This window comes from Notolepis coatsorum, assembly GCF_963971535.1.
Source record: "Notolepis coatsorum genome assembly, chromosome: 11".
NCBI classification, from domain to species: domain Eukaryota; kingdom Metazoa; phylum Chordata; class Actinopteri; order Aulopiformes; family Paralepididae; genus Notolepis; species Notolepis coatsorum.
The window spans coordinates 25,777,735-25,802,280 of NC_140175.1; the positions used below are offsets into that span (position 1 = coordinate 25,777,735).

Sequence of the window (24,546 nt, forward strand, 5' to 3'; positions counted from 1 at the left end):
CCACCCAACCTCCTCCAATGTACAGTTTCTACGTCAAATGTATATACTCCCTTTTCTTGACTCCTTCTGTATCACAAACAGTACTGTATTTGCAAATCTGGTATGTCATAAATGTATAGATGTAGCAGTACTGACTATCTGTATGTCATGTATGTCATATATGTCTATATGAATTGAAAATGGGGGACCCTGATGGAAACAAGACAAACGTCTTTCTCAGGTCTGCATCCCCTTAACAATTGTATGTATTGAGCCGTACTGTATTGTACCCATTCTGCAATCTGTTAAATAAAGTTTTCATTCATTCATTCATTCATCGCATTGGATTGCGGCAGCTTTGCGCATGCTCTAAGAACAGCGCAGGATGGAGCGTCACGAATACACATGACACGCGTGACGCGTGACGTAGAATGTTTATCGTGTCCGGAAGTGTGGCCCTACAGAATAATAATACAATGATACTTCCGAAAATAGTTTGACGGAATACAAATGTTATGACAGATGTAATGTATCTAACTTTTAACGAATCGACTACATCATGACTTGCGTGGTACAGGGAGGAGGAGATCTGCTGAAAACCGGCGGCTGAATTCCACTAGGATGCTAGGTGGCTAGAGCTAAGCGAGCTAGCTGAGTGTTAGCTGACAAGGTAGCCATCGTTATCAAAGCAACATTTTCGTGGATAATGTCATCGGTTTGAAACCTGTGACCCGTGAAATGGATGACAAATATAGCAGCAACGTCCTTTCCTCTGGAAAACTGGGTATGGTCGAAGTCCCCCACGCCAGGTACGTGTACTTTTAGGCTTGCTAAGGCTATGCTGTTAGCTATTAATCTTAATCGATTACTGTCATGAGTCAGGTCAGAGTGGTTTTGATTGATTGATTGAAATTTGTATTAACAGATTGCAGAATGGGTACAATACAGTACGGCTCAATACACACAATTGTTAAGGGGATGCAGACCAGAGAAAGACTTTCGTCTTGTTTACATCAGGCTCCCCCATTTTCAATTCATCATAATATATGACATACAGATAGACAGTACTGCTACATCTATACATTTATGACATACCAGATTTACAAATACAGTACTGTTTTTGATACAAGAAGAGTCTAAAAAAGAGAGTATATACATTTGACAAAGAAACTGTTAAGACATTGTTGTCAATTCTCCTTTTCAGGTTAACAAAGTACATCGTTCTACTGCTCATCTCCAAAGTCCTGAAGGCACTTGGGATTTTTGAATCCTATGATATTCTCAAAGTTGTTCACATTGTCCAGTTCATCTTTACACTAAAACTAGGGTAAGAGACGCCTATTCGATGGATGAAACTTTTAAGACACCGATGACCTGTCAGTCGTGTCCATGCAGTAAGTTACATAATGAGCTGACAGTTGTCATCTTATTTTCCCCAGGAGTGCCGTTGTTTTGCTTGTCTTCCAAAAACCGTTCTCTTCTGGGAAGGGAATTTCCAAAAGACAGGTGTGTTGAGATCTCATCTTGAGCCATGATACTGTGGGTTTAGATTATATTAGATTAAAATACTTGTTATTATACAGCACAAGTACAGTGCAACAAAAAGACGTTTGGCATCCAACCAGAGTGCAAATGTAACTGTAAAGTGCAACAGTTAATAATATACAATGTACAGGTGATTAAATATGTACAGAGTTGTAGTATTATTATGTACAGTAATACACATATAGAATATAATAGAATAGAAATACTTTTTTCATCCCGAGGGAAATTTTGCTATGTAAATATTAAAGACATTATGGTCATAGTAATACTGGCCAGCAGCGTGACTAGTAAGGGATATGTACAGATATAGATATGTAAAGGATTACATGCAGGTATGTATAGACATTAGACAGATGTGGATAGATATATAAGTAAGAGTATACAAGTATATATATATATAGCATGATTATTGTACATGCTATCATACAGAGTTATACGGGTTATATGCAGGTGTATAAGTAGGTAGGCCTATATATAAAAAAGGATTATATTCAGCAGGTATATTCAGACAGACTGGTCTGGTGTCGGTGTGGTATTTCTAACCAGCCATACTTCTTTCCTGTCCTTGTTCATTTCAGTGGATAAAGTTGCTCAAACATGCTGTCATCAGTTGCATCATCTCCCTGCTGGGATTCTTTGGTCTCACTCTTTGCGGACCACTAAGGTAACGTATCTCCACTGTCACCGCGCCAATTGTGTGTGTGCGTCGTGTGTAACAATGGCGACAAAAGACAGACAATGGGATTGTGTGTGTGTGTGTGTAATGTGTATGCAACATGCTCCAGACACTCAGACCTGATGAGTTTTTCTCCACTCTCTGGCAGGACGCTGTTGCTGTTGGAACACAGTGATGTGGTGGTCATCGCTCTGCTTGGTGTGCTTTTCACCAGCGCAGGAGGGGGCCCCTCCAAGGTACTTTTTTTCTTTTTTTAAAGCCCCACATTCACACAAAGATCATATTCTTCAAATGTAAATCAGACCTTTTTATATGGACACTAGGACCGTATTCAGTGCTGTTCTTCTTTTTCTTTTATTCATGATACAGACCAGAGGCGCTGCCTTCTTCATCATCGCTGTGATCTGTATTCTCCTCTTTGACAATGATGACCTCATGGCAAAGATGGCAGAGCACCGTATCCTTTCACTTTCGTGAATGACCGGGATATTAGACAAGGACCCAATCGACAGCTTCCCAGTGCAGCTTCCATGTTTCATGTTTCCTTCACTCCTTCATGTTTCATGTTTCCTTCACTCCTTCATGTCTCCTTCACTCCATGTTTCATGTCTCATTCACTCCTTGTTTCATGTCTCCTTCATGTTTCATGTTTCCTTCACTCCATGTTTCATGTCTCCTTCATGTTTCATGTCTCCTTCATGTTTCATGTTTCCTTCACTCCATGTTTCATGTCTCCTTCATGTTTCATGTCTCCTTCATGTTTCATGTCTCCTTCACTCCATGTTTCATGTCTCCTTCATGTTTCATGTCTCCTTCACTCCATGTTTCATGTCTCCTTCATGTTTCATGTCTCCTTCATGTTTCATGTCTCCTTCACTCCATGTTTCATGTCTCCTTCACTCCATGTTTCATGTCTCCTTCACTCCATGTTTCTGTTCACTCCATGTTTCATGTCTCCTTCACTCCATTTTTCATGTCTCCTTCACTCCATGTTTCATGTCTCCTTCACTCCATGTTTCATGTCTCCTTCACTCCATTTTTCATGTCTCCTTCACTCCATTTTTCATGTCTCCTTCACTCCATGTCTCCTTCACTCCATGTCTCTTTCATGTCTCCTTCACTCCATGTTTCATGTCTCTTTCATGTCTCCTTCACTCCATGTTTCATGTCTCCTTCACTCCATGTTTCCTTCACTCCATGTTTCCTTCACTCCATGTTTCATGTCTCCTTCATGTCTCCTTCACTCCATGTTTCATGTCTCCTTCACTCCATGTTTCATGTTTCCTTCACTCCATGTTTCCTTCACTCCATGTTTCATGTCTCCTTCACTCCATGTTTCCTTCACTCCATGTTTCATGTCTCCTTCATGTTTCATGTCTCCTTCACTCCATGTTTCCTTCACTCCATGTTTCATGTCTCCTTCATGTTTCATGTCTCCTTCACTCCATGTTTCCTTCACTCCATGTTTCATGTCTCCTTCATGTTTCATGTCTCCTTCACTCCATGTTTCCTTCATGTTTCATGTCTCCTTCACTCCATGTTTCATGTCTCCTTCATGTTTCATGTCTCCTTCACTCCATGTTTCATGTCTCCTTCATGTTTCATGTCTCCTTCACTCCATGTTTCATGTCTCCTTCATGTTTCATGTCTCCTTCATGTTTCATGTCTCCTTCACTCCATGTTTCCTTCACTCCTCCATGTTTCATGTCTCCTTCACTCCATGTTTCATGTTTTTAGTAGCAAGGGGGGGTTATGTTGCTATATTTGAGTGTGAGACCATCTATATCCTTCATACACAACGTTGAATATGTTTTGTGCAACCTGGCAACCCAGAGAAAAATCCATTTCTCTCCACCTAGTGTGATAATTTTCCTTTTAAACCGTAACATTAACAAACACCTCGCAAGTTATTTATTTATGGCAGGTTTCACTCCCTCTCGAGAGATCGATTTGCATTTGAAACAATTGTGGTGTTAATGGCTCAGTCCTGTTGTAATAAGCATAGTCTGTATAGCTGGTTAAGGCCTATGGGAGTTTGGCTGATGTCCTTTAAGCATTTGCAATTGAAAAGTAAGTAGCCTACGATTGGAACATGGCAGAGATGGCATCAAGCAAATTGATCCCTGGATGTGTGCCATCTATATGGCTTGCTGCTATTGGAGTGAAATGCATAGCTTACAACAGCAAAGAAACATTTAAATGCTGGTGGTAAGCTATAATATAGCCTAAGCTACAGAATTAATTCAATCATTTTACTTTAAGTAGGCTTGATGGCGGGCGGCTAGGTGGTGCAGTGGGCAAGGCGCTCACCACCAATGCAGGAGACGCTGGGTTCGAGCCCAGCTCTCCGCATTGCATTCAGCTTTGCTGGTCGTTCATACTAATACATTTGGCAGTATTAGGGGGTGGGAAGCTGATGGGTGGGGATCGAACGTTGTGGACAGCGACTCCTACAGGTCGGTTGGTGCGCCTGCGCAGTAGAATCAGGAAGCGGCGGGGGCGGCGTCCCTCCAAAGCGCAGACCCCCAATGCTGAAAGATCGCGCTGTGCAGGTGAAAAGATGCGACGGCTGCTACCTCGAGTACCGGAGGGGACTCGTGCAATGTATGGCTTTGTCCACATTACAGACGGCTTGTGGGAGGCATGGCCAAACAGCGTTCGAGACAGGGGAGGGTAGAATTGGACGATACGAAATTGGGATGGGAGAAAAAAAATAGAAAATGGGAGAAAAAGTAGACTTGATGGCCAAAATCAGAATGGCTAGTGGGCGTGGGCGGCTGATTGGTGCAGTGGGCAAGGCGCTCGCCACTAACGCAGGAGACGCTGGGTTCGAGCCCAGCTCTCGGCGTTGCTACCGGCTGGCCGGTCGTTCATACTAACACAATTGGCAGAGGGTGGGAAAGCCGGTGGGTGGGGATTGGACGTTGTGGACAGCGACTCCTACAGGTCGGTTTGGTGACGCCGGTGCGGCGGAAGCAGGAAGTAGCGGGGGCAGCGTGAGCCTCCCACGTGTTACTCCTCGCCACTGAGAGTTCGAGCTGCTGCGGTGAAAAGATGCGACAGGCTGCCTCCTCGTGTACCGGAGGGGACACGTGATGCAAGGCTTCTGTCCTCACTACAGCCGACCAGTGGGAGGCATAGTCTAGCAACGTTCAAGACAGGGGAGGGAAGAATTGGATACTACGAAATTGGGATGGGAGAAAAATAGAAAATGGGGAGAAAAAGTGGATAAAAAAAAGAGTGGCTAGTGGGCGTAGCGAAACGTACACATCTTCCAGTTTTTATATAGTTCTTTGGGATCAGAGCATTGAGAACAGAGTGGGTGTCAATGTTTATATGCTGTAATATGGAATATTGTCACCCTGTGGCTATGAGTGGTAATGGAAACTTGTTTAAACATGGGGGATGAGGGTAAAACGGCGACATGAAATACATTTCTTTAAGCAGGGTAATGTTAGATTTACATTTGTCTCGTTGACATTTTATGCTCTAGAACAGGGGTGGCCAACCAGTCAGAGACTAAGAGCCACACAAATTACTGTGGTACCACAAAGAGCCACACCATATACCAGCGTTTCTCAACCTTTTTTTCAGTCACGGCACCCTTCATGTGTTTATAGGTCTCACCCTCTGGCCTCTGAAGTTGCTAATGTCTTTTTTATTTGGGCCTCACAGGGTTAAAAGTACCCTGTGAGACCCACGGTTGCAAAATTACAAAATCACTTTTAGCCATTTAAAAAAAATAAAAAAGTCTGTAAATGTTTATTTAAAAAATGTTAAGCACATGTATAGTCAATGGGTCCTGTTCAGCCTCACAATGCTATTGGATAGTAAATGTGTTTATAGGTCCCATCCCCTGGCCTCTGAAGTTGCTAATGTCTTTTTTATTTGGGCCTCACAGGGTTCACCTCTTAAGTCCGAGATATACAGTCAAAGTGTATATTTTAAGCATTACGTTTGTTTACCAATTATTTGAACTGTTATTAGTGAAATATAAGATTATAGAAATCTCAGGGCATTGAGTCGGAAACCGGCGCATATTGACAGGAGGAAGTGGAACAGCCAAAAGTGAGTGTAGTCTTTTGAAGGAAGAGACCCAGGGCTTTTGAAATTTCAAAAAACGACCCTACCCAGCTCACGCCAGCCCCTGTCAATCATCTGACTTCTGGATTTACTTTTTTATTTCTCTTATTTTTTGGGATTATCTCCCACAAACCTGAATGTTATTGCCATAAAACAGAACGCAGTTAGTTTCTCCACCTTTCTGTGAACGTCTAGCAAAAAACGGTGTTGCAATATGATGAAAAATGGTGGAGAAATTTACATTATAAAAAAGTAACTGTACTTACAGTAGATTTCATTCACGGTTTGTGAATCACGCTTGGTGATACTAAATCCAGATTTAACTCTGCCATTGGAAAGGGGAAATTTGGCCTGATCCATAGATGTGCGACTTGGCCATAATAAGGTCATTTATAAGCCTGATATTCTATATTCTATAATCATATTTCAAGTGTGTCCAGATGGCAGAATTCAGTACTGTATCTACAAAACCTTCTGTTTAATCAGCTTCCCTTTATTAATTTGCTTAGATTTTAGGTACATTTTAGCATGGTGTTATTCAGTCAAAGATTATTTTTTTTTTTTTTTTTAAATAGAATTGATATTCTCCTTTGGTTCATTACAATTTACTCAAGCCTAATAACAGACACAATATTTCTGACACTGGGAATACATTCCCTGAGATCCATAGATGTCCCTATATTCAGATACCAAGAACATGCAAATGGACCATTTAAAAAAAAAATCTGTAAATGTTTATTCTACGTCCTTATGGAATGGAGTGACATAAAAATAATAAAAAATTAAATAAAATAAAAAAGAATTATAATAATAAGAGCCACACAAAGAGCAGCGGGTTGGCCACCCCTGCTCTAGAAATGAGACCGCAGCCTTTTACGGATTACACAACGCTGGTCATGACCGTCATGCCCGACCTGAAGAGCTCTTACGGGCAATGTCGCTATGTTATCTGAATCTCTATTGGGAGAGTTTTCTCTTGTTCAGCCCGACGCGGCTGATTTAGCTAATGAAGCGATGCTTTTTCATGGAAAAGGTTCCATAGTGCAGGTTTAATGTCAGCCTCTTGATGACTGGCCACTCGCAAAACAAACTCGGTTCATGTGCTTCTTAACTGTGTTTTATCCTTTTCATTCGCCATACAATATTTGCCTTAACTATTCTGCCAACCAGCTGAGGGACATCACGACAGCGCCCTCACTCATTTTCTATACACGGCCATTGCATTTTTAGGGGTTGGAGATCACAAGGTAGGACCCTATATTTATTGATAGTTTTTACTTCATCTTGTCTGGATTAGCACCATGAATAGTAGCGGTCTGACCAGTGCAGTTTTTCCACGTCCCTCCTCTACTTGATGATGATGATATATTTTTGGATCCGCTATGGAAATTCCTCTTATGTCGTCGTCAGATAAACAAACGGCAATTACATTACATAGTAGCAACAACTGCATAACATGATAAAGAAAACGCATCATGACAGACACACATACTTCATGACACACAACACAAGAACATTATTTTTCACATTCTAGGACATGACTGTCGTTTGTTAAAGATGCTGTAAGAGGAATGTTTTTGTTGAAATAAGTGTTAAGTAGCTCAACATTCTGACAGCCATCGCTGATATAGTGTTTGGTCAGTAACATGGGTCTCCCAGTCCCTCTTCTCTGCAGTAAACGGGACATAAATATTCTGGTATACCGTTTTTGCTCCTTTATCCAATCAGGAGAGAGATCCCTAGATATTATTATTATTATATTATTATTATTATTATTATTATTATTATTATTATTATTATTATTATTATTATTATTATTATTATTATTATTATTATTATTTTATTTAACTTATTTCAAGAAATCTTACTAAACCATATTACTTACTGCTCTGGCAGATTATTATACTTGTTTCACATATTTGCTTAAAACTAGGTTTTATTTCTTATTTTTGTCACACAACATTTGCAGTGAGAGTTATCTCTCCTGATTGGATAAAGTGGGAGCAGGATACCAGAACATGTATTTTGTGTTTACTGCAGAGCAGAGGGACTGAGAGACTGAGCCAACACTGACCAAACACTCTATATCAGTGATGGCTGATTTTAACATGTAGAACAAAAATATCACTTACAGCACATTTTTATTTGGTCAGCAGCGATGTGCTGGCAGACAAATGGTCTAGCCTAGCCAGGTTGATTCAAAGTAATTTACCATATTCACACGGTGGCCATTTGGTGGTAAGGTGGGAACAGGGTGAAAAGGAAAACATAAAACAAAGCGGGGGTCGCAACTCACTTGTTGTTCCAAGGTGTTTTAATTGACAAAAAGGCAGTAGATACGACGTTTTGACCGACCTTTCCGGTCGGTCGAGCCCCGCTTTGTTTTATGTATTACTGTCTTTACAGTTTGGCTCAGCACCAAGGAACGGAGGATGTGTGTTATATTTTTTTTTCTGAAAAGGAAAACATGACATAAGAGCAAAATGGCCACCGTGTCAATATGGTCAATGGCACCTCAAACCATCTGCCTTGATGGCATCGGCTGCAGCAGAGTGTGTGGTCATTCTTCCATTGCCTTCCATCTCTCCCTCAGGGTGGGGTCGTGCTGCTAGTAGTGTCCCTCTGTCTGAAGGTGGGCTTCCACACGGCCTCCAGGAAGTTATCGGTGGAGGTGGGCGGAGCCAAGCGCCTCTACGCCCTCGACAACCTGGTCTCTGCTATTGTCCTGCTGCCCTGGGTCATAGTGCTCTCAGCCACCACAGAAGTAAGTCGACGGAGAGTGACGAAAGCCTAAATATATACCGTGACCTCTTTGAAGAAATGCATAATTTGTGTGTGTTGGGGGGGATTGTATGTGTAACTAGAAAGAAGGATGTGCGAAAAGACAAACAAAATGTCCTTGTGCACATTCACAGGTAATATCTTTGCATGTTGTGTACTATAATGATAATGTTATATGCGAAGATGGGTCGCACATATGATTTCAGTGATCACACTCACTCAATTAGATTAGATTAAAATGTATTGTCATTATACATGGCATCCAACCAGAGTGTGACAGTAAAGTGCAATCGTAATATACAATGTACAGGTGAAGTAAAGTAAAGTACAATTTGTGTCAGGATGTCCCTGATGTTTCATTTAAATGCCTGAGCAAAGAAATAGGTTTTAAGCTGTCTTTTGAAGATGTCTAGCGAGTTGGCTTCCCTGATGTTTTTGGGCAGTTTGTTCCATAGTTTTGGGGCGTAGTTGATAAAGGCTGCATCACAGATCCTCTTTTGACTGTTTCTGGGAGCCTATAGTAGTCCAGCAGCTGATGATTGCAGTGTTCTTGCTGACCTGTAATTTATTAGAGTTTTGTCCCTGTCCATTTAGAGCTTTGTATGTAAGGAGAAGGACCCTGAAGTCAATTCTAAATGTTACAGGAAGCCAGTGTAGAGCAGCTAAGACTGGACTAATGTGCTCTCTCCTTTTGGTTCGAGTTAGCAGTCGGGCTGCAGAGTTTTGGATTAGCTGAAGCCTCTCTGTGGTTTTCTTAGGGAGACCTGTGAAAAGTGCATTACAGTAGTCTAACCGGCTAGATATATGAATGCATGAATTCGCTTCTCGGCATCGTTTTGATCAATAAATGGTCGTACTTTTGCTATATTTCTGAGATGGAAGAACAATGTTTTGGTCACTTTGTTAATATGAGAATTGAAGTTCAGTTCTGAATCTATGATAACCCTGGGACTTCAGATTTGATCCAAGGGGTTAGTCCTCCCAGGTTCTTTATTAACATTTCTTTTTTTGTTTTGGGGCCGATAATTTGAATTTCCGTTTTGTTCTCGTTTAGTTTCAGGAAGTTCTTACTCATCCATTTATCTATTGCCAATGGAGTTAATAGCTGTATCATTTGGTTCAGTAGATATGTACAGTTGTGTATCATCCGCATAGCTATGGAAACCTACATTATGTTCTCGGATGATATCACCCAGCGGTAACATGTAAAGGGAGAAGAGTAAAGGACCTAAGCAACTCCCTTGTGCAACTCCATAGTTGTTGTCATATATCTCAGACATGTGGCCTCCTAGTTTGACATAGAATTTCCTCCCTCTGATGTTTTAAACCAGCTTAGCACATAGTGTGAGAAACCGATAAGGTTTTCAATATGTACAGTGATACAGGCCAGCAGCGTAACTAGTAAGAGTAGGTATGTATGTAGGTAGGTAGGTAAGGGATATGTACAGATATAGATATAGTATCTACAGATATGTAAATACGTTTAGAGGCTCTAAACTATGATTTATAACCCCCCCCCCCACAGAGCAAAGTGGAGTCATGGTCGGCCCTCATCCTGCCGTTTGGAATGATCATCTTTTCGGTGATGATCCTGGAGTTTTACGTGGAGTCCGTCTGCACTGCCAAGATGGAGGCGCCCAGGTGTGCCCGCTACGGCACCATCTTCCTCTTCATCAGTGCCCTGTTGCTGGCCAACTTCTGGACCCACCCGCTCACCCACCAGCTGCGCTCCATGAGCAAGCCGCCCCAGCAGGAGAGCACAGACCATGTGCTCTCTGGAGGGGTGCTTGTCAGCGCCGTTTTCTTCATCTTCTGTAAGTGGCAGTAGTGGACGCCAGAGGCTCCACTGTGAGCTGGCATTTTATTTTAAGGTGCTGTAAGCTGTGTTTTTTTTTTTTTTTTAATAAGTGGTCTACACGTTAAAATAATAGCTCTACTGCACTCCGACAGCTGATATAGAGTGTCTGGTCAGTAACGTGGGTCTCCCAGTCCCTCCGCTCTGCAGTAAACACAAAATAAAATGTCTGGTGTCCTTGAAACAAGTAAAATAATGTACCAGTGCAGTAGGGCTGTCTTAAATACTTCGAAGCTGCAAAGCTTCGTTCGATGGGCATGGGATTCGAATGGGGGGAAAAATTCGAATATATATATGTATATATATATATATATATATATATATATATATATATATATATATATATATATATATATATTTTTTTTAGCTAAATCAACTCTGCCTCTCTTTGTTGCCTACAACAAGCAATGCTGTTTGTTATTTAAGATGAGGTCGGACTCGGCACTGACAGATTTGTGTTCATTGTGCTGCTTTTATAAAGCCTCAAATGACGGCTTACAATATTTCATGAAAGCAAAGTGTTTTGTTTGTCTAAGAACGAAGAACAAAGTGCTGTACAAGTCCCACATAAAACATAAAAAGTATAATAATTTATATATATATATAATATATTTTTTTTAATCTCGAAGCTTCGAATTAAAATAGAATCTCGGCCCCGAAGCTTCGAATGCCAAAAAGAAATTCGAAGGTCAGCCCTACAGTGCAGTAAGCTAATTTGGCTTGGCAAGATTTCTTGAAATAAGTAAAAATATATAGGGTTCTCTCTCCTGATTGAATAAAGTGAGAAGGGATACCAGAACATTTATTTTCTGTTTACTGCAGAGTGGAGGGACTGGGAAAGTCATGTTACTGACCAAACACCCTATATCTGTGATGGCTGTTGGAATGTAGAGCTATTTAACAAAATAATACCACTTACTGCACCTTTTTAAGATTATAATCATCATCATCCAACGGTTGAAAGTTAATTTTATTGCTAACCTGAAATAAAATTGTAGTGACTTATTTAAATGTTTTTCTAAATCTGTGTAAACCTTTTAACCAATACATTCCCCTTTCATTTTTTCTCTGTCTTTATTTCTCTCTCTCTCTGCAGCTACCAGTATTCTCTCCTCCCCGTCAAGGAAGGGTCAGAAGGGGACCTTGGTGGGCTACTCCCCAGAGGGGACCCCTCTGTACAACTTCATGGGGGATGCCCTCCAGCACACGTCCCAGTCGCTGCCCCGCTTCATCAAAGACTCCCTCAAGCAGATCCTGGAGGAGTACGACTCCAGACAGATCTTCTACTTCCTCTGCCTCAACCTGGTAGGTTAGACCCCACGCAGAAATACTGTGTCAGTCTGTCATAATAAGATAAGATATTCCTTTATTGATCCCCTTGGAGAAATTCAGGTGTCATAGCCACATGGGGAGGGGAGGTACAGGTATAGGCAGGAATAGAAATACAATAAATATAGGGGGGGCTCAGGAGGTAGAGTGGTCGTCTGGTAATCTGAAGGTTCCCGGTTCGATTCTGGCTCCTCCCGGCAGCATGTCGAAGTGTCCTTGAGCAAGACCAGACCCCCCCCAACTACTCCCAATGGCACCTTGCATGGTTGCCTCCGCCGTTGGTGTATGAGTGTATGGGTGAATGCGAGGCATAAGTTGTGCCTTGGATAAAAGCGCTCTATAAATGCTATCCGTTTATAAATGCAGTCCATATATAGGTAATAAAAAAGATCAATTACAGGACAATATAAATTATGAATAAAACTAAACGGTAGAGAAAAAAGATGATGCAGATGAGGGTCTGTACTCTTCTCGTCATAATACACACTGCGATAGAGTTCGTGCAGGGTTTATTAGTTAGTTACGAGTACATAGGGCTGGGCGATATGGCAAAAAATCATATCGCGATAACGATATGATAATGTTATAATATTTCTCGATATCGATAATTATCAAAATTGTTATAAGTTTACATTTTTTATTTTTTTTTTAACAACAGATGTATGTTTATTTTGCAGCAATTCTTTGTCGTTGCCGCCATCTTTAGTGTTACATCCCCTCACACTCCAGTTCTCAGGCTGCAGCTGGTTTAAAAGCGAAAGTAAACCGGTTTCTCTGCTGGCTGTGGCTCCAGGGGAGTTGAACAGTTCTGGCTCTGCTAGTTTATTTTCGATCTTTTGGCGCTTTTTTGGTGGACAAACCACCGCACATGTGCACCGTGACTTGTGACTGGAGTCTAGCTCTGCTAGCACACATAGCCTACTGTGTACAGACGGTTTCAAACTGTATTTTAAATTAGAAAGCAAACAAAATAAATGGACAAGAGAAAAATAAATCTCAATTTGGTCAGTATTGTCATTTGGACAAGCAAAGCCATTACTTTAAGTTGCAGGCAAGAAAGACAAGTCTGTCCACTGTCTCTGGTTTTAAAACTGCCCTGTTGCAGGTCACAAAAAAAAAGAAAAAAAAGAAAAAAAATTATTCAATATCGATTATTAAAATATATCGCGATCGTTATTGTTATATCGCCCAGCCCTACGAGTATATACTATGTACTCATCGTTCCCTTTTCTCTTGTTTTTCCTGTCTCTCTCTGCTTTACATGCAACGGAAATGACTTGTGTTGCTCGATTGTGTTTCAGGCCTTTACGTTTGTGGAGCTGTTCTATGGCGCGTGGACCAACAGCCTGGGCCTCATCTCTGATGGCTTCCACATGCTTTTTGACTGCTCTGCTCTGGTCCTGGGCCTCTTCGCTGCCCTCATGACGCGTTGGAAGGCTACTAGGATCTTCTCCTATGGGTAATATCACACTGGATGATGCAGACGTTTTTGTAATAGACAGTCATATTCTAAAAGTTGCAAGATCGGATGGAGGGAGTACTTTAAAATATGTGTCTCGTTTTGTTTTTGCAGGTATGGTCGTGTTGAAGTCCTTTCTGGCTTCATCAATGGCCTGTTCTTGATGGTCATCGCATTCTTTGTCTTCATCGAGTCTTGCACGCGGCTGGTAGATCCTCCTAATATAAACACAGACATGTTAACCGTAAGTAATATCGTTCATGTTGTACACAATGAATTAGTGTTAAATGTGCGTGTAATGTATTATTTTCAAATTATTTATAGCCCCTTACTGAAGCATATCTAATCATCTCATTCTACATTAAAGTGGTATTTTGTTAAAATAATACCTCCACATAGAGCCATCACTGAGTGTTTGGTCAGTATCATAGGTCTCCCAGTCCCTCCTGCTCTGCAGTCAACTGAAAATAGGTTTATTTTCTGTTATCCCATTCTCATTCTCTCTTTATCCAATCAGGAGAGAGAAGTCTCACTGTGAAAACTGTCTGACAAAGAAAATAGTTTTATTCAAATATGTAAAATAATCTGCCAAATTTAGCTTGGTAAGATTAACTGAAATAAGTGAAAGATATCTAGGGTTCTCTCTCCTGATTGGTTAAAGTGGGAAGGGATACCAGAAAATGTATTTTCCATTTATGTGCAGAGTGGAGGGACTGGGAGACCCATGTTACTGACCAGACACTCTATATCAGTGATGGCTGTCTGAATGTACCACTTACAGCACCTTTTAATGGTCCTAACTCTGTCATGTCCACCTTTGTCTCCTGCAGCCAGTGTCAGTCGGAGGCCTGCTGGTCAACTTGGTGGGCATCTGTGCTTTTAGCCACGCCCACTCCCACGGAGGCAAAAGCTGCTCGTCAAATGACCAAGGAAGTCACTCTCAGCACGGACACAGCCACGCCGAGCAGGGCCACGGGGGACACGGGCATTCTCACGGAGGACACGGACACTCTCACGGGAACAGCCACGGGCACGCCCATGGCGGAGGGGGAGGCGGAGGCGGAGGAGGCATGAATGCCAATATGAGAGGTGACTTGACGGTCTTTCTATGTATTGATACAATTATTTATTATTCTGTGTTTAATCACTATCTGAAGAAGAAAAAAACTACTAACCTTTGTAATAATAATAATAATACACTTTATTTGTATAGCACCTTTCATACAAGAATTGCAGCCCAAAGTGCTTCACAGCAGTGATGGAGACACAAAATAGACATAGGCATACAATTATATTGATTTGATAGAGAATTGATTTTAAAACTTGATATTAAATTGATATTAAAACCTCCTGGAAAAATTGTAATTGACATTCAAATCTATTTATAAAATAATAATGTCATAGATTTCTTATTTATTATGATAGATTTCTGACAGATTTCGTCTTTTACTATTATGAACTATTTGCAGCTTCAAGTTAGAGCGTGGCTCCATTGGTCTCAATGGAGGGGGAGTCATCGTTCAACCTGTTACAGGGTGAAAAATATACATCAGAGAGCTTAGTTTATTTTGATTTTACAAATCCCAAGAGTCAGGTGAAAGTTATATATACTATGTATATGAGTTGTGAAAATTGGAAGAGGAATGACAGTTTAGGAAATGTGTGAACTTTTTCCAAAATGCAGCTCTCCCCACTCTAAAATCTGGGAAATTGTGCAGAAGACAAAGTGTACCTTGCATGCTGCAATGCAAAAATAATAATAATAATTAAACCATGGGGTGCTTTGAACTGCTGCATGGGCCAGGGAATCCATTGCTACAATAACTTTGAAAATCGAACATACAGTTCAAAAGTTACAGGCATAAACGCGACTCCAACTTTGACACATTGGTAGCGCTAGAGTGCACAAGTTGTCAACATGCCACTTGGTGACAGAGATCACGTGAGGGTCCCTAAACAGTCTGCCAAATGTGGTTTTGATACATTAAAACATTTCTGAGACATGACTCAACTTCCTGTTTGGCGGCTTTGTCACCAAATTCAAATCAAAAACATAAATCATACCTGTGTAGACATTGGTCTACAGATTATGTGTACCACGTTTCGTGCAGATTGGGGAAGATCTGTAGGAGGAGTAGCATTTTAAGTGTTTTTCACAAAATGCTAAATGGCGGCAATCCAATATGGCGGCAAATGGCGTCATAGGATGCGTTGAACTCGGCTTGAGCCAAGGATTCCAACAGTACCTTGTTTTTGACAGTGGACTGTCCTGAATCAGTTTGCCCATTTTCATTTTCACTTTCTGCCATATGGTTCTATGGGCTGCCATAGACTCCAATGGCAGAATAAGAAGAAGAAGAAACGGTACAATCACTCAAGGTCGCCTACACAGCTTTGCTGCTTGGCACAATCCAGTGGTGAAAAGTGATTGACACCTGGACAAAAAGCTGATGTCTTTCTCTTGTTTGTGTCCCGCCCCCCTCCAGGTGTCTATCTGCACGTGCTGGCAGACACCCTGGGCAGTGTTGGTGTCATCATATCCACCATCCTGATTCGCCAGTTTGGCTGGTTGATCGCCGACCCCATCTGCTCCCTCTGCATCGCTACCCTCATCTTCTTCAGTGTCATCCCCCTGATAAAGGATGCCTGTGAAGTTCTTCTCTTGCGGGCACCTCCGGAGAACGAGAAGGACTTAAACATCGCGCTGGAGAAGGTCAGATGCCCATGGAATCTACTTTTATTGACTGTCTTAACGGAACACGCCAACATTTCGCGAAATTATTAGCTTACTGTCTTCTCCAGAGAGAGACAAGAAGATAGATACCAGTTTCCTCTCTGTGCGTTCAGTAGAAAGCTATCTGGCTGCATGTTAGCCTAGCTTAGCACAATGAATGGAAGCAGACAGTGCCTATCTATCTTCTTGTCTCTCTCTGGAGAAGACGGTAAGCTAATTTCCCAAAATGTTGCCGTGTTCCTTTAACCACACATAAAATGCGTAGGGGTGGGAGAATTAATCGATTCATGTAATAATTGTGGTTCTGTTTTTCCTTTTTTGCCAATTCAGTTTATAACCATGTATTATGGAGTGAACTAATAATTAAAATCATAACGTATTTAACGGGATCAAGACGGAAATTAGTATTTACACTATAAAGAATAGTTTCATTAAATCAAATCACTAATCGGATCAAATCATAAGGTGATTCCGACCTCTTTTATGACAAAACCGTATTGTTCATTGTTCTGTATGTCTTGTCTGTACAGATTGAGAAGATCGAGGGAGTGTTGTCGTACCGTGACCCTCACATCTGGAGGCACTCGGCCAGCGTGATCGCCGGGACAATTCACTTACAGATCATGTCAGATGTAGTGGAACAGAGGATCATACAGCAGGTTTGTACAGTGGTGGAAGAAGTACACAGTTCCTTTTACTTAACACTTTGATCGCCGGGGTTAAATTCATAATTTACCATCCCTCGCCAGCCCTATTTAACATGGAGAAGTTCCCCTTCTTTGCAGGGCTATAACTTTTTTAATTCTATTCCTAAATTGCCATTATTATGGCCCATTCAATGTCCTATATGTATTGTTCAGGGTGTAGCAACGTTAAACTTTTTCATTCACATATTCATACTAAAATATGGTCTAAAGTATAAGTATGTTTTTATCGTTTTCTGCAGCTTTCTTCAGAACGTGATTTATAGCCCTAAATGCATTATATTGATGATCAAATACAGTTTGGTAGGAATCTGTGCGAGATAAAAAATGTCAACTGGATGTGCTTCTAGAAGTTTCTACGTATAATCTGATGATGACCGGATGGGCGGGGGATCGTTTATAATTCCGTGGGCAGCGTTGGATGATTCATCCAGAGTGGGTCATATGTTCATCATAGCAGTTTATATCGAACACGTTAGAATATAACGCTGAATCTTACCGTGGCTTCCTCGCGCCGCTGGCAGATGAGCGTGGAACAGATTTTTTTCTCTTATGGGATGTAGAAATGCCCGATCCATTTCCAGGTTGTATAATAGTATATACGTCCAAATAATGTTGTTTTTTCGAGTTATTTGCACCGATCGATGTTCACTGTATCAAGACGGAGTCTCTCTAACGATAGCGAGTGCCCGGATCACATATGGATGAGCACTACCGGTTCAAAGGTTAATTTCCGGTTGGCGATCTGCCGATCGGCCACCAGATGGCGCTCTTGAACCGCTAGAGAGTTCAGTGGAGCTTTGCAGTGTGTCTCAGGGCTCCGGAAAGGAAATATGATTTCGATGACAGATTTTTGAAATATTGACATCGGCAGAATGAGCATGGCTAGGAATGACGTGTAAACTCGTCCACGGCGATCATAGTGTTAAGTAAAAGTAGAAATACCCAGATAAATGAGTACTCTGGTAAAAGTCCTTTTAAATTCTATGGAAAATCTTTTTCTTCAAAGTAACTAGTAACTGGTGGGTTCAGATAAATGTAGTTGAGTAAAAAGAACAATATTTCCTTTAACTCATTCAACGCCATACGCTGTCCCCATCTCTGCCGCTTCAGGCCAGCTTAAAATTGTAATTTTCGTGGTGTTTCACGATGTTTGCAGAGCTGTGAGTGTTCTGTATTATAGCTGTGGAGACAATGGTGTGGCTCATTTGACAGACACTAATGTGAAAATGATACATTGTTTGATTTTGGTCTGCGTTCACACTGCCATTTTTGGTGCGGACCTAATTTGAGAGAGAGATTACGCGAGCGGCGAAAGTCTGACTTCAGAGCCACACTGCAATGCACTGTAGGCTACTTTGCTTCCTAGATTAGGTACTATAGTTCGATTGAAACGGACCAAGTCCCAACTTTTCGGTTTGTGTTCACACCTCTACAAACGAAACAGACTATTGATTTAGGGGCATGTTACACACAGTGTTTTTGTGCTCGTTTTTATACGTTTTTGAATACGTTTCATGTCCCTTTTACACAGAAATGCGTTTTTTGGTGGATACGTTGTGGCCCTAGCTGAAACGCTAAATTGTGTTTGCGTTTTTGAGCAACGCCAAAAACTCGCCGACAACAGTCGTGTAGCCTTCACGGAGCCGTTGTTGCGAAAACGCCCATGCGCAGTAGATACCATCTGCGTGCCCTTCCGGTGACAACAGAGTTTGTGTGTGTGGGTGTGTGTGTGTTTGGGACATAGCTCCGTGTCCCAAATAGCTGCAGCTACCATGTGTTGTCAAGTTATTGTTATAAGGACCCCAGTCCAAGCTACAACAGTCTGCATTCCCTTAACAATTGTTTGTATTGAGCCGTATTGTATTGTACCCATTATGCAATATGTTAAATAAAGTTTACATCCATTCATTCTGCTAGAATTACCACTGGCTAGCTATCAGACCCTGTTAGCTCAAAGCTCCTCTTTCAACTTAACAAGCATTAAACAAAATGGCCCAGTCATCTATTCACCTTTGTTTAATACACACAGCGTTGTCTCTAATGTTATCTAACTACTGATAGCTCCCGATATCATCAGTTTGGTGCTGGCTAACTAGCGTGAGCTAACGTTAGCTTCTAGCCACAATGCTATACTGTTAGAATGGCATATTCAATTGACGTTAGCATGCAGCTAACAATGTAGCTACCGATCTTTTTTTAGACTAAACTATCCGCTCTTGGTGGTCACTTGTGTTGATGTTAGTTTTGTTTCATCAACAAATGACAGGCAGAACACACAGTGAATGTATCCGTTTTGTTTATTGCACTTTTATTAGACTTTGTGCTGCACTGGGTAAATAGGCAAAAGATGGTGGCGCCCATAGGCGCCCGCCTTGTTGACATTTGCTTTGCAGGCACATTCAAGTTCTGATTGGTTGAAATTGCCTTCATGTTTGCCACCTACTGCCACCTACTGCTTTGGCAGTGTACTACATCAGTGTGCTCAGGTGACAAAAACGAAAGTGTGACTCGAGGCTGCCACGTTGCGGCGAAACTCATCTGACAATGAAACGAAAATGAAACGAAAGGTGTAACCGGCGCCTTAAAGTGGACCAAACAGGGTAGGTGTGAACGCGCCCTAATTGTGTTTGTCGAGCATGTTTTACGTCCGGTAAAACACAAAACTGTGATAGTTAGAAAAACATGTTTCAGGTTCGGTAAAATAGACATAGAATATACCTTACCTTAGCCAGAAGGTATTCCAAAAAGATTAATTCCAAGTGATCCCATCGCGATTACCAGTGTATATATATGTCTATACACGTTTTGATGGAAAATACGCTTCGGCAACGGAATTTCGAGGCGATCGTTGTGAATCTCTGTCCAAGCAGGAGGAGGAGCCCTTACCAAAAAAAGGAAAAGGTGTATCAACACCAAGCCATTCCAGTTCAAAGGTAGGCGATACTGCCACCTGGTGATATCCAATCGACATTGCAATTCCAACGTGGGCAAACGGGCCGCGTGTAACTGTTCCGCAACAGTAAGTGACTTCCGGGGTAGGCCTGATTGGCCCCGACAGGCACGTGCCGCGCAACTTTCTCTGCCGCGCGGCACGCTCTGCGGAGCCGAGCGGCAGAGCTTACGGAATTACGTAACCGTCCAAATACGCCATGACTCTCATTCGGCGCTATAGCTCACCTGGCAGAGCACCGGTCCTGCGATCCTGCGGTCCGTTGTTGGTGAGTTCGAATCCCATCAAATCTTTTTTTTTTTTTACGTGATTTTTTTTTTAACGTGTATTCTTTCGCCGGTTAAGGTTAGGCATGGTTAAGGTTAAGGTTAGGCATTGTTTCGGAGTTGGTTAAGGTTAGAACGGTTAAGTTTAGGCGCTGTTAAGGAGCTGGTTAAGGTTAGAGTTTGTCTTAGAGAATGGCAATATTCTTTCTATGGTTAAGGTTAGGCATGGTTAAGGTTAAGGTTAAGGTTAGGCATTGTTTCGGAGTTGGTTAAGGTTAGAACGGTTAAGTTTAGGCGCTGTTAAGGAGCTGGTTAAGGTTAGAGTTTGTGTTAGAGAATGGCAATAGACAGCCTATTTCCGCGCGACAGCTCTCAGCAGCCTCGTTGCGCGTCCTGAGTTTGCCGCGTCACGTGCCTGTCGGGGCCAATCAGGCCTACCCCGGAAGTCACTTACTGTTGCGGAACAGGTACACGCAAACGGGCCAGGGACGGCTAGAATGATCCGGATGATGATTTAGTACGGGGATCAGAGGAAAAAGATCACGTGTTTGGCGCTCAAGCGTTGGCGAGCAAACACGTAATATTACGTGGTAGGTGCTGAATGAGATAAAATGTAGTGGAGTAAAAGTATAAAGTTCCCTAAAATGAAAATACTTGCATAAAGTACAAATGGCTCGAAATTGTACTCAAGTAAAAAAATACTTAGTTACTTTCCACCACTGGGTTTGTAGATTAATCGGCTGTACTACCCTGGATTGTAATGTAATGGTATCATCCTGTCATGACCTGTGACCTCTGTGAAATGAGATGCCCGCAAACAAAACAAGATCATATGTCGTAACATCCATTATTTTTTGTAACCATGTGGTTCTTCTTGTTTACAGGTAACCGCCATTTTTAAAGACGCTGGGGTAAATAATCTCTCAGTCCAGGTGGAGAAAGAGGCCTATTTCCAGCACATGGGTGGGCTAAGCACAGGATTCCATGAAGTGCTTGCAATGACACAGCAAATGGAGTCCATGAATTACCTGAAAGATGGAACATGTATCATGTAACTTATGTCTATGGGACCAAAAAACTTTATTGCTATCTCTTTTTTGCATCGGAATATATATGCGGTATGCGGTTCATATGTAAAATAAAGCTGAATATATTGATTTTACATGGGTGTGAGCTGCATTTGTTTTCATGTGGCATGCATGTTTCACCACTCTGCATTCAACAGCTGCAGTCAATAATTGTTATCTTACATTTCCTTAATGAAAAAGCAAAGTATTAACATTTGTGCCTGTAATATTCCTCTTCAAAGTAAACTTTATTGTCATTTCCCATAATATGCAAGACATACAAAAAAATCGTCCCATGGTGTATATAAAAAGATATTGACAATATAAACATAAAGTAACATATAGGACACAATATACAGGACTATATACAATATAAACAGTAGCTAAAAATGAAATGAATTGGTGGAATAGATAAAAGACGTAAAAGAGAACTTAGTGACAATATTCTAGCAGCAGTGGTCGCATAGTAAAATAAATAAAGTGGCAGTGAGTTAGTGAAGTGGCAGTGTGTGTGTGTGGGGAGGGGGGGGTGTTTTAGATTTTTTTTAGGTCAAATATCTTTTGAGTAGGTTACTTTTAAAAACCTGTGCTTTTACTTGTTTTATTTTAGGTCATAACAGTACAGACCAATGAGATCTGTTATTTACAGTAAAACAATCATGGACATAACTGACATACGCTTGGTCTGATTTTAAATGGGTCAATCCCCAAACATTGGACTATAGTGAATGATCATTCAAATACAGTATTTGCAAAAAAAACGCATCAGAAGGAGTCATTTTGGGCTCAAAACCTATGATCTCTGTTCAAAGGAAACTTCATATTTAAGCACTTTTTGAGTGCTACTCTTTTACGTGAGTAATTTAGTAATAAAGTAAAATTTTAGTGACAGTAGGCCTACTTCTACTGCCATAGTGTAATCAATATCTAAAATGGAAAAAAACACTAACCTTCTTACTGTTCTCTACTATCATGCACTCTTCCTAATACTAACATGTCTACTACTAAGCACTCAAGTTTCAACACTTTGATGAACATTGTTACTCAGCTGAAAGAGTTGTACCCTGTGCTGACTTGTCGTACAGAACTTATAAGTCTCTTTGGATAAAAGCGTCAGCTAAATGTAAATGTCTATAAGTACTCTTTCAACCTCTGGTAATAAAGAATAAATTATGTAGCTGATAACAATTAAGGGAGACCTTTTTGTTGCTGGTCCAAATCATATCAGGCTTAATGTAAATTATAGAAGGATCTGTGTAAATTATGATATTCTATTCACATATATGCTTACTACTGTACATGTATCTATTGCTATGTCCGCCCATCGCAAACACACAAACTGTCTAATGCCTGTCCCCGTCTCCCTGTGAGTGGATGTCTCGTGGTGATTACCGGAGTGGTGGACGTCCCGTGATGATGGCCGGGAGGATGCAATCCTCTCTACGCCGCCCCCATACCTCAAATGGATCCGTCATCAGCTTTATTTTCAATCTTTCAAAATGTTCTTATGTACCCCAGTTGCTATTGCATGTACTTATTTGTTTCATTACACGTATATGTACATGCTTACCAACTGTTTTGCCTGTTTTATAGCAACACTACTATCATCGACATCTAAGATATGTATATTGATATACATATGATATAGATATAGTATATTGTATATTATTATATTGTATAGTATATAAAGTATTAGTATATGTCAAGTTTTAAACTGTGGATACCAAACAGAGAAGGTAAAGATGACTTTGAACTGTTGAACAGTAATCCAGAACTATTTTATTGCACTGTAAAATATATATATTTTTTTAATCTATTCTATTCTAAAATGTTATTGCACTGCACTATTTTACTCTGTCTATTTTATCTTACTCTTTTTATTATTGTCTATTTAAAACTGAATCAAATCATAAACAAGGTGGCCTGTTGGGATGTTAGATCCTAATGTGAAAAACTGTGATTTTATGTCTGCACTTTATGTGCTCATTTTATGCCTCTTTTTTCTGTTGTGAAGCACTTTGAGCTGCAGTTTCTGTATGAAAGGTGCTATACAAATAAAGTTTATTATTATTATATTATATAAATCTCTATTTGAACCTCTACATCTTGTACGAACATAGGGTTGCCAACCCTCCAGGTTTTGCCCGGAGACTCCGGTAATCAGACTGTCTCCGGGAAATGAGAGAATCCAAACCCTTTTTACTTACTTTAAAAGTACTATACCTGTATGTCATGTATGTCCCTATGCCATAAATGTCATGATATATGTTGTGTATGTCATAAATGTCATATGAATTGAAAATGGGGGACCCTGATGTAAACAAGACAAACGTCTTTCTCTGATTTGCATCCCCAAAGCAACCTATACAACTCTTAAAATCATGTGCATTGCAGTTTGTGGGGTATCACTCTGGAATGGTCTGGATGCGAGTATAAAATTAAGCAAAAATATCAATCAATTTAAAGGTAGCTATAAACAAGCACTTATGGACACATAAGAGAGAGGAGCTTGAGCAGTAATGTGACTGCCTATTCTTTTTTCTCATTTGGATATATAAAAAACTGTACTTTTATTTTATTTTTTATTATTTGTTATATTATTTTTATTAAATTATAATGTCAAATATTGTAAGGAAGGGGCAGGGCTTGATCGAGTTGTTTTACTTCCCCCTGTTCCTTATCGAACACTTATTGTATGGAAATAGTCTTTGACTATTTACCTTTTAGTTTTTTTAAACTTGTTTTATGTTTCTATGTTCGAAACAAATCGAAATCAAATCAAAATTGTGTGTATTGAGCCGTACTGTATTGTACCCATTCTGCAATCGGTTAAATAAAGTTTTCATTCATTCATTCATTCAAATATGAATACATATTACGAATCTTGAGACCAGTCACTGTAGTATTTGTAAACAGAGGAGGAGTCTGACGTCACGGGAGGAGTGTCAAAAGAGAGAGGGAGGAAGTGAAGGCGGAAGAAGAAAAACAAGCTGATTCAAATCACGTGATTACTGATTACTAGTTGCCCTGGGAACGCATTCGAAGCAGCTGCGCATCATCCAATCAGATACAAGCGTGTGTAGGACGCGGCGAATTAGATTCAAGCGAGCGAGGA

General features: G+C 40.8%; 1 protein-coding gene across 1 annotated transcript; it reads left to right on the plus strand.

Annotated features, from left to right (window-relative positions):
* The first annotated feature begins 403 nt into the window (after nucleotides 1-403).
* slc30a5 (solute carrier family 30 member 5) lies at nucleotides 404-21,526 on the plus strand. Its single transcript, XM_084324194.1, has 16 exons — nucleotides 404-788; nucleotides 1,184-1,306; nucleotides 1,419-1,485; nucleotides 2,103-2,188; nucleotides 2,349-2,436; nucleotides 2,570-2,657; nucleotides 7,454-7,530; nucleotides 8,877-9,047; nucleotides 10,590-10,878; nucleotides 12,016-12,224; nucleotides 13,550-13,707; nucleotides 13,822-13,951; nucleotides 14,538-14,796; nucleotides 16,194-16,420; nucleotides 16,972-17,100; nucleotides 21,249-21,526. Exons 1-16 carry the CDS (start codon nucleotides 718-720, stop codon nucleotides 21,417-21,419), a joined length of 2,343 nt encoding a protein of 780 aa, XP_084180320.1. The 5' UTR covers nucleotides 404-717; the 3' UTR covers nucleotides 21,420-21,526.
* The last annotated feature ends 3,020 nt before the right edge of the window (nucleotides 21,527-24,546 follow it).